General features: G+C 47.6%; 3 protein-coding genes across 3 annotated transcripts; 1 reads left to right on the forward strand and 2 right to left on the reverse strand.

Moving 5' to 3' along the window:
- Positions 1-24: 24 nt before the first annotated feature.
- Positions 25-4,818, reverse strand: Bathy02g06160 (transcription elongation factor SPT6; the record flags this gene model as incomplete). The annotated part of the gene is made up of 1 exon (XM_007514760.1): positions 25-4,818. One exon carries the CDS (start codon positions 4,816-4,818, stop codon positions 25-27), a length of 4,794 nt encoding a protein of 1,597 aa, XP_007514822.1.
- Positions 4,819-5,139: 321 nt separating this feature from the next.
- On the reverse strand, positions 5,140-6,945 carry Bathy02g06170 (predicted protein; the record flags this gene model as incomplete). Its single annotated transcript, XM_007514734.1, has 1 exon — positions 5,140-6,945. One exon carries the CDS (start codon positions 6,943-6,945, stop codon positions 5,140-5,142), a length of 1,806 nt encoding a protein of 601 aa, XP_007514796.1.
- A 199-nt stretch (positions 6,946-7,144) lies between these two features.
- On the forward strand, positions 7,145-9,832 carry Bathy02g06180 (predicted protein; the record flags this gene model as incomplete). The annotated part of the gene is made up of 1 exon (XM_007514995.1): positions 7,145-9,832. One exon carries the CDS (start codon positions 7,145-7,147, stop codon positions 9,830-9,832), a length of 2,688 nt encoding a protein of 895 aa, XP_007515057.1.
- Positions 9,833-11,102: the final 1,270 nt, after the last annotated feature.

Genomic DNA, 11,102 nt, shown 5'->3' on the forward strand with positions numbered 1-11,102 from the left:
TCTCTTGACGTGTTCGTTTATTTATTACCGGTCGACGGGTTTGTTACAGTTTACCTTGAAGTGCGCCAACATACGATCGACGGTAGGAAATTCCATTTTACGATAGTAGTATCCAATCGGTCTGACTTCGACGTACTCGTGATGGACGTTGCCGCTCGCAGACATGATGTACGAAATGCAAAGATATCCGTGATGTTTATCTGAAACCGATAACGCATACGGGCGCTGATTTCGGTTCTTTCGGAAGCACTCTTGCAAATGTTCATCAACCTCGTGGTCTCTGCCACCCAAAAATTTTCTGTGCATAACAGCGTCGCGCAAAAATCCAGCCACAGGTTCAATATGGCGAGCAACTGCTTCGTCCAAATCTTCATATTTTTCTTTCGAAGTATCGATCATGAGTGGTGTACCCAATCTCAAGTTTGCAGTGCCACCAGTTCCAGGCTTCTTGCCTTCTCTGATGTCCATGTGCCAGTACACGTCGTCAAACATTTTTATGGTGCACGACAAATTCTTAACGCCTTTAGAGGAAGGACGAATGACGAAATCACCCACGTCGCCGTCGGCAAGCTCAGCGGTTGCTTCAACGTGCGAACAATTCTTGAACAAAGGATGATCAATTGTACGCGCGATATAAGACTTTTCGTGCTTGACTTGGTTCGGTTTCTTCTTCGGTTTCGAGGCTCGCGCAGCCGCTATAGTTTTCTCTCCCGGTAAAGGATCCAAGGAATAATAGGGAGTCGTCGTCGCGAGAACGTGCTCTTCCCATCTTCGCGACTCATCCTCAGAAAGATGCGAGCCACGACACGTTAGCCATACCTTGAGATTTTCAAGATCGATTCCTTTAACTTGTTGTCCATACGCAGTCGTTTCGGGAGCTTTTACTCGAGCAGTAATGACTTGTCCTACGTGAACTTTGTCATCGAGACGATCGAAAGGCGAATCCGAAACGTCTTGTCTTTCAATAACACCGGTGACTCCGGAATCGAGCTGTACAATCACACAGTTAGCACGAGCATCGATTCTCTTCACCGTACACGTGATGAGCTTACCAGCTTGCAACGTGTGCACGGTCTCGCCGGTAACGGCGGTGAAGATCTCGTCGCTCGAGAGACGAGTCCACTCTGAGCGGACATCCTCAAACGGCTTGCGCATTTCCATGCGGATGTCTCTGAGAATTTCCAAAGCGTTCACACCACCACCTTCAGGAGTGCTGAGATAATTTGCGTAATCTTCAAGCATCAAAACGCTAAGCTTCGGCCACTCGCGCGGATCGAAACATCTTTCGAGAGCGCGTTCGCGTCCAACGCCGGATTCGTCAATTTGAATGTCGAGCGCGTTGGAGGCAATTGCAATAGCTTTGTCATAATGCTTCGGATGAATGCGGGAGCCATCGAGAACGTTCCCATCGGTGATATTGATAGCCGACGCGGCATTTTCGTACACGCGTTCCTCGACGGCATGCAATTCCGTCAAAATTTCTTCTCTGTTATCGAGCGCGCCGCCGTCAACTTTTCGAATCGCCGTCAAAAATGGAACCAATTTACGCGGACCTAACCCAGCGACGTGTTCTAAAGACCTAGCGATCCATTGATGCGACATTGCCGCGTTAACGTCCACACCAGTTTGGTTAATGCAGCAGCGAAGAGCTCTTTCAATGCAGCTCACCCTTTCTTCGCGACTCAACGCGGCATCTTGAAATGGACAGAGAGAAATAGTCGCGGCTTCATGAGAACCGCCGCTCGGTTGCAGTAAGTTCGCCACAACCGCCGCCGGATCGCGAGCAAACCTACCCAACGCAACAGCATGTCGAATAGTGGCTTGCAATTCTCCCATCTCTTTCACCGGGGCCGATGCTGTTTCGTAGAGCGAAGCAACCGAGTCGTTAATAAACTCAACCTCAATCGCACTCACTTCTTCAGGAATCGATTTGACAAAACCATCCTTCTCAAGGAAACCACCAGTCACGCGATCGAGCTCTTCTTTCAACGTTTTGGCATTTTTCCCCGAAGCCGCGACTGCAACTAAGTGCGGTCGATGGTTCGATATGAACTCTGCGACTTTTCTCTGTTCTTCTTGCTGCGTACCGTACGAACCGCCTCTTCCGCTCTTACCGAAAGACGTCAGCTCTAAAAAGTCAACAAGTTGCCCGGAACCATCCAACGAGACGAGCGTGGTCGGCGTTTCTTGATCTGAGGCAGGAACTGCGGAAATAATGCGTACTTCCAAGTGCTTCAACGTAGAATGCACATCTTCTTCCTTCACGCCAATCAACTGCGGCGTCCAAGACTTCTTATTCAACATTCTCCACGCTCCTTTGAACGCGGCGATGACCATCGACCTTTTCGATTCCAATACGAGTTGCGCAGTTGTCTCTCGTGCAATTTGCGGAACAAGCTTTTTCTTAATAGCATCTTCAACAACTTTTCGACGAATTGTGTTCCATTGCTCGGCTTTCTCGGAAACATTTTCAGAGCAGTATGCGTTTGAAAGGTTTTGCACGAGTCTCTCAACTTCTTGTTCCGGTAAAAATGCGTCGAATTCAAGCAATCCTTTCCGAACTCCTTCGGCGATCATTGAGAACTCGATGTCGGTGAAATGACATAATGGTTTGTTGAGGGTTCTTTTCACCGCTGCTAAAGGATGAAATGTATCAATTTGCTCGTTGCCGAGTAACGTGGGTTTCGTCGTCGACTGCGCATACTGACGATAATGAAATCGAACCCACTGACGAATACCAGGATCGTTCGCGAGTTCAGTAGCGGAAACTTCAATCAATGCTTTAATGACATCCTCTTCATCTTCGTAGCCTTGATCGAGATAATGTTTTGCGAGTTCTTCCGGCGACGCGTCTGGTAAAATTTCAGTCATAGCGTCGTCTTCCACGTCGTAAACGCCCTCAGCCTCTCCCCACGCGAACGTGGTATCCAATGCCATCGCAACCTTCTCGGGTGCAGGTGAAGAAATTTTGAACAACTCTAACACATCTCTACTGACGTGCATATCATACGCCGTTCGTCGACGTGGGCGGCGACTTCCTCCAGTGCTGTTCGCATCCAAGGCTGCCGCTCCGTCTTTCAACAACAGCTGCATTTTCGACTCCACGTCTTGAACGTTTTCGTCGTACTTCGAACTCGCGATAAGTTTTTGCAATCGCATTAGCGTAGCCACGCTCTGTTGATCGTTGCTGTGTGCTTCCAACTCTTTATTCAAAGTTTCGATCGCTTTTTGCTTTCTGTTTTGCAACTTCACATACGCAATATCCCAATCGTATACCGCTTGCAAGACGTCAAAGGAACGAGTCTTTCTTTGGATGATGACTTGATCGCCGACGAGCGGTGGGCGAGCTTCTTCTGGTTTGCCACGCAAAAGAGGATGCAAGTCATCGCGCATATTTGTCGCCAGGTACTCCAATTCATAACCTTGCGTGCGAACCATCTTCAAAAACCATTCGATGCATATCAACACGTTCTGCCTCTCCGTGTCCGGCAGCTGACCTCCCCATTCGTTTTGAAGTTGATATAAACGCATTTCCATAACTTCGTCGGACTCGTAATCCATCTTTCCGCGCAATAAAAGCTCGCCGGCTTCAGTCGGGATACCTCGAATTGAGCCAACTCCCATGACGCGATCGTAAATCCACGTAGCTTCTTCCGCAAAATCGCGAGGCGTGTTCAAGTTTGGTACTTGGACGTTTTCAATTGAAAGTCTTTCCGGCCAATCGGCATTTCTGATTTCATCATCGGTTGCGGTAAGCATTTGTGCTTTGATCACGGACGGTTCAAAAGCAAATTCCGCCCAAGACTTGGTTGGAGTTACTCCCGCCGTTCGCTTCTTGAACTTGCGAACTTTACGCATCTTCTTTTCGCGGGGTGGTCTTTCTCCTCCTTCCTCGTCATCGACGATAAAATCGTCCACATCTTCATCGTCGGTTTCGTATTCACTTTGACTTTCTTCTTCCAAGACGTCCTCTGGTAAACTCTCTCCACCCAAGTAGCCTTCGTCTCCCGGTCGCTTCCGGTTGGCGAACAGTTTTTGTAAGTCTGAAATGTCTCCGAAAATGTCGGCAGCCTCACGAACTTGGTCGTACCTAGCTCCACCTCTCTCGCGTTGTGCACGATTATACGCTTTCCTTCGAGCGCGTTCTTCGTCCGTTTCGCGTTCTTCACCTTCATCGCGCACGATGAAATCTGCCATCTCTTCTTCGGAGTCCTCGTCGTCTGAATCGACGAATCGTCGTTCGGCGGCAGCTGCTCTTCTCTTTTCTTCTTCGGCGTCATCTTGCTGTTGTTGTTGTTCTTTCTCGCCACCTGCCTCTTCGTCTGCACCGGCGACTTCATCTTTTTTTGTATCTTTTTCTTTTTCTTCTTGTTCTTGTTCTTTCTTCTGCTGATCTTCCTTCTCGTCGTCGTCATCGTCGTCGTCTTCTCCGACTGCGGCAGCGGATTTCTTTTGCAATCGTTTCTTCTTTTCCTTGCGTTTAAATCCTGTGACTTGATTGTCTTCGAGCAAGTCGTAGTCGTCCTCGTCGAGCTCTAACGCGCGACGTTTCCTTCTTCTGCGAGCAATCTGAGCCCCGCCCTCGGAATCAGATTCGTCTCCTTTGTCATCGTCCTCGTCCTTGTCCTCGGGTTCCTCCTCTCCATTTCGTTTTTCTTCTTCTTCTTCTTCGATCGGGAGCCGCACTTCCTCCAATTCGTCGATCTTCTCTTCTTCTACTACTTTTGGGGGAGAGACGTCCTCTGCGGCTGGGGCTGCCGCCACCGCGGTTCCGTTCTCATCCTCGCCATCATTCGCAGTTGGAGTTGGTTCAGACATCCTGACCTCTGTTCTAAACTTACTCCTATGCGGACAGAGAGAAGAGAAAAGAGACGCGAAATGTGAGGCGATGATTTTGATTACTCGCACGAAACGTACGTTCACGTCGCTTTGTTTTTGCTTTTTTTTAAACACACAGCAATACAAACACGAAAAAGAAGGAGCAGCGAGAGTCGAAGTATTCTTTTCAGCACAAAGAACGCATCCATTATCATCCCTACATCCTGAACTAACAACAATTAAACTATTTTATTACAACTACTGCACGGCACATACCAGTACGCATCTATTTGTTACTACTAAACCTATCGCTACTATTTGCTAAATCGTCAGCGAAGACGTGTCCGTCTTAGGCATATTAGAGCCCTCCGGAAGGATTTCAAACTTGCGCTCGTTAAGATACGTCCGCAAACGAGAAATGACAGGAACCGCGTCCGGATCGCGCGCACTTTCTAATTTCGGGATCCATTGCTGCGCAATTACTAACAAGAGCTTCACGCCTTGGTTTCTATACGTTTTCACGAACTCGTAACCTGCGTGTTTTAGGAAACTTTCCAAAGCAACCGCTGTTTGTCGATTGGGAGGGCACTTGTTCAACAGGCGAGAAAACCAAGCCCAGGCTTGGTCGATGCTGTGCGGATGATTCTGCACAACTACCGGAGAAACTTGCACGTACGCTCCATACAAGAGCATGTATCCGGAAATGCGATTAGCGTACGAATCAGAACTTTCAAACGCGTTCGCGTCGTCCTCGCTCGGCGCGTATCCACATATTTTGAAATATTCTTTTTCTTCCGCATACTTACTCTTTAGGAATGGATAATATTTCGGCACCGCGAGGGGACACGCGTCGCGGAGCAACGCAACAAAAATCTCCGAGAGTTCGGGAATGTGCGCCGCACATCTCGCGAGCACTTCTGCCAACGCGAACGCGTAACGATTGAGCTTTGCAACTTGAACGTCGCACTGGGCTAAAATTTTCTTGGAGAGCGTAATCATCGCGTACGTCCGAATGTGCTCAGGTGTTGCCGGCGTTAAGAACTCACGGATGATATCGTCCGCTTTCTTCACGACTTGGTCTTTCGTACACGCCACTTGCTGAACGTGTATGGTCAAACGTTGAATAATTGTGCGTCGTTCTCTTTTTGCCTCTGGAGAGGCTGAATACGCGGCGACGCGTTCGCGAGCCGCGTGCAGTACTTGAAGCGATCTCTTTTCCGCTTCTAAAGCTTCTGCAGTGACGTATACCGCGGGGATTTTCTCAGCTTCTCGCTGCTTTGCTTCTGCCAACGCTCGCGCCTCTTCCTCCTGTTTCATTTTCTCTTTTTGTTTTTGAATCTCCTTGTCGCGTTTCTCTTCTTCGAGTTTCTTCTCGGCTTCAATTTTTTTCTGCTTCTCCTTTTCCTCGCGCTGTTTCTGCGCCATGGTTTTCGCATCCTGTACTAATTGTGAAATATTTTCGAGATTCTCTTTGCGTTCCTTTTCGACGCGATTCAATCGAGCTTCGGTCGCTTTATTCGTGACGCTCGCATCTGAAACGTCTCGCAGCGAGAGCGCGTTTTGAAACGATGCTATTTTCAGCATTGCACCGTCGCGAGAGGCTGATTCTTCGACTAGAGTCAACCGTAACTCTTCCTCTAAGCGTTGCATGCGACGTTGCGCGGCGAGTTGCACTCGACTTTTCCGCAAGCGCGCCCTTTCCTCTGTTTCTATTTTTGCGTTTTCAACCGCTTGCAAGGATGTATTTTTTTCGAATTCTTCTCGCAACGCATCGATTCCTGGCGTTGGCGATATCGTTTCGACGAGTCGTTTAAACTTGGAAAGCTCGAGGTCAAAATCATCGTCAATGCTCGGTGCCGATAGCACGACTGAACCTCCTCTTTTCCTGATTGGAGTCGATGAGTGTTCTGCTGTGCCTTCTTCTTCTTCTTCTTCTTTTTCTTGTTCAAAAACCAACGACGAAGATTTTCCTTTTCCTCTCGTTGGTCGATATCCGACTAAAACGAAATCTTCTTCTTCTTCTTCTTCTTCTTCTTCTTCTTCTTCTTCCTCTTCTTCTTCTTCGGTTTCTTCGTCATAGCGCGAATGAAATGCCTCATCGTCACGCGTCGATTGGCGCAGCACCATCTTATTATATACAAGAAGAGAGCAGAGAGAGAGTTATGTTATAATTTTGTTCCGAGTTGGTCTGTTCTTAGCTGTCTGTTGTTTTTGTGACCTCGTTGGTTGAAGAGACGAGGAGTTCAAAACTTCTTCAGAATTTTCTCCACCCAGGACAGCTGGACAGGAACCACCGCTTGCGCGGGAAGAGGCAGTACACGTGGAGATGACGACGACGCTCGCTGGTTCAACGCGCGTTGTATCAGGGCACGAACGCCCCAACGCATCGCATCGTCGATGGCGAGTGCAAAGCAAAAGAAACGCGGTAAAAGCATCGCGCTGTTCTGTCGAACAACAAAAAAGGAATAATAACCATAACCGACGACAACAACAACAACAACAACAACAGCTTGGAGAAGCCATACATTCTTCTTCCTCGAGCAACTACTATCGACGCCAATTAATCGCAAAGAACAGACGACACGTCCAAAGACTGTCTGCGGTCGCGCCTCAGCACGAGTTCAGAGCATCCACAGAAACGTCCACTGATTTCGAGGCTCAGGAAAGACAGATTTTATTCCTCGTTCCCTATCGAGAGAGGCTTTTACTAGAGCCCACTTTGGAAGGAAAAATAGATATCGTAGACGCGTCTGAGACCGTTCAAGCGTTTATGAACTCTAAAACAGATCTCGTGGAAAAAGTTATGCCTAGTCTATCAAAAACAGAGCAGTACTTGATAAAAGTCACGGTCCTTTGCGGGCAACAACACGTGTTTTCCAGGTTTGCTGCTCAAAATCCAGAAAGCGAAGCTTCGCTGAGTAAACTTTTGACTACTTTAGGGAAAGTTGAAGTGTTTTACGATATGATTGGTGGCATTGTCGGGTATCAAACCGTTGCTTTAGAGCTCATGCACGAATCCTTCGGTGGCCCTCCTGCTGCGATACATGCTGATAAAGACTGCCACGGATTAGACTGCGTTCCGAGTTACGAAGACAACGACGAGGATAAAAATGTTTCAAAAAGTTGCGACGATTCTGAATGTGACATGTCGTTGCACGTTCCTTCAGGCCCGGATTTAAGAGAAGGTGATGGCGAGTTTGCTCGAAAAGCTGCGCGAAAAGGAATAGAGGCGCTCCCGGAGATGTGCGAAATATACCCTCTGGGCGGCGCGGGCGACCGGCTAGGTCTCCTCGATCCCGAGAATGGTGAAGCGTTACCCGCGGCGTTTCTCCCGTATAACGGGAGGCCGTTGCTCGAGGGCCTCATTCGCGACGTGAGAGCGAGGGAGTGGTTGTATTATAAAATAAAAGCTAGTTCTCCGGATGTATTCGACGACGAGGAGATAGAGAAGGCGAGCAAGTTAGTCACACCGATCGCGATAATGACGTCGATGGCAAAAGGTAACCACCGTCGAATATCAAAGTTTATGAACGATTCAAATTGGTTTGGACGAGGAAGTGATAATTTTCGTTTATTTGAGCAGCCTTTAGTGCCGGTGTTGACGACTCGAGGCGGTGAGTGGATTAGCGCATCTTCGAGTGAGGATAAAGGCGAAAACTACTCGTGCGACATTGCGCTGAAACCAGGCGGACACGGCGCGTTATGGAAACTAATGTACGACGAAGGTGTTTTTGATTGGCTGGAGCAACAAAAGAGAACTGGAGGTGTTGTTCGACAAATCACCAATCCTATGGCCGGGACGGATACGACCCTTTTAGCGCTTTCCGGGTTGGGAAGACAAGACAACAAAGCGCTTGGGTTCGTCTCTTGCGAGCGCGCCGTCGGCGCTTCGGAAGGGATTAATGTTTTGGTTGAGAAGACGAATCAAGTCACGAAAGAGCGATGGTATGGCATTTCGAACGTTGAGTACACAGAATTAGATAAACTAGGCATCTCGGATGAGCCGGCTGAAAACTCCGGTGCCGAAGAATCCGCGTATCCAGCGAACACAAACGTTTTATACGTCGGTTTAAAGCACATTCGAGATACGTTGACGTCCTCTCCGCGAGCTGCGTTTCCAGGAATGTTGATTAATTTATCAAAAGCTGTAAAGAAAGACGGAACGAAAGGTGGTCGATTAGAATGCTCGATGCAAAACATCGCGGATGCACTCATGCGTAAATCTCCCGGGAAGTTGACGAAAAAAGATTGGATGAATCTCCCAACTTTTGTACTTTTCACTTTACGGCGAAGAGTTACGAGTAGTGCAAAACGCCAAAGAAAACTTGACGATAAGTCTCTCGCGCAAACACCGGACGGTTCGTTTCTCGATTTACTTTTGAACGCCTCCGATATGTTGTCGAAATGTTCGATCGAGCATCCTCCGCCGGATGATGGCTCTGCAGAGCGATACTTGAACACCGGGCCTGGCTTTATTTTCGCCATCCATCCGGCGATGGGTCCTTTATGGGACATCATCGCGCAAAAACTTCGCGGCGGATCTATAGCTCGAAAATCGGAAGTGAAGTTAGAAATAGCGGAACTGAATTGGGAAAACGTGCGCGTTGACGGATCTTTACTGATTACGTGTACTAACGTGACTGGAGAAGGTACAATGAGTGATATAGATTGCGGAAGGGCTCGAATAGTAGACGTCGACGTACTGAATGCGGGGATAGATTGGGAAAATGAAGGAAACGTGTATTGGAGCGCGACGTACTCCAGAGACGAAAGTGCGGAAATTGTTCTTCACGGTAACGCTGAAATCGATATCGAAGGCTGTGCATTGCACGGCAACTGTGCGTACGAAGTACCGAATGGAAAGCGACTAGTTATTAGAAGTGTGAATGGTGATGCGGGTTGTTTAAGTGAAACGTATGAAGATATCGTTCCCGGGGTGCCGTCGTGGCGATGGAAGTACGCGTTTGGAGGCAAAGATGACATCCAATCTGATTTAGTGCAGCTGCATTTGTAATATATTTCTTAAATACAACCCTACTTAAATCCCCTAATCCGGAACTCCCCTAAATTTTCACTGAAAAGAAAATGCCAAAAACATCCATGAAATCCTCATCAATCGCGAATGTACGAACGAAAAACTCGTACAAAGACGCAAAATCATGTATTTCACGCCTCCTTGGTGTCTATTTGGGCTGAATCGCGCGTGCGCGCGAGAAAACGGATCTTCCCGTTATTTAGGGTGTTCAACCCTTGTGTAGTTTTGCAATCTCATCGGGTGATAACTTTAGGCGGGTGTAGGGTAATTTTTTGGGCGGTGTAGGGTAATAAATGCTAAATGGGAGGTGTGCGGTTATTTTCGCGGCGGTGTGCGGTTATTTTCGCGGCGGTATGCGGTAATTTTTGCGACTAGTGCGGTTTTGTTATATCATGTGAGCGGTAGTATTTTTTGCTTTTTGCTTTTTGCTTTTACACTTTTTGCGTTTATTTTTCCACCTGTCTCAGTTTATTATTTTTTTTAATTCGGGTAAGCGGTTTGCGGATTCGGGTAAGTCCTATTTTTGTTTTTTGAAATTCATGAAACCCTACGACACCCCTAGCAAAAAAACAGAAATCCCTAAAAATCCCCTAACAAATTAGTAATCATCAATGTAATCCACCACGAAAATCAAGGATATACAAACTAAAAACTTGAGTATTGATGTGTATTTATGTATTACACGCCTCCATGGTGTCTATTTGGTCTGATTCGAGCGCAGACGAAAGAAAACGAATCTTCCCGTTATTTAGGGTGTCCAACCCTACATTTAGGTGTTTTAGGGGTTCGGGTTCAGGGTTCACGGTTTAGCGCTACATGTGTCAATTTGGATGGCAATATAGGTGTCAATGTTTAGGGTTTAGGGTTTAGGGTTTAGGGTTTAGGGTTTAGGGTTTAGGGTTTAGGGTTTTGGGTTTAGGGTTTAGGGTTTAGGGTTTAGGGTTTAGGGTTTAGGGTTTAGGGTTTAGGGTTTAGGGTTTAGGGTTTAGGGTTTAGGGTTTAGGGTTTAGGGTTTAGGGTTTAGGGTTTAGGGTTTCTAAATTACGAACCGTTTGGGAAGAAGGGCGCGATTGTCGCGCATTGCGCGCCGCCGTACGCGCACGAGTACGAAAATCAAACCGACGAAGAGATTGTAGAAACCGTGTGTAAAGTCATGCAAACTATGTTTCGAGTGAAACCAGAGATGATGCCAAAACCAGTCGATTATCTCGTCACGCGATGGCTTCAAGATGGCTCGGGTCGAGTTAGT

Source organism: Bathycoccus prasinos, assembly GCF_002220235.1.
Source record: "Bathycoccus prasinos genomic : Chromosome_2".
NCBI lineage: Eukaryota > Viridiplantae > Chlorophyta > Mamiellophyceae > Mamiellales > Bathycoccaceae > Bathycoccus > Bathycoccus prasinos.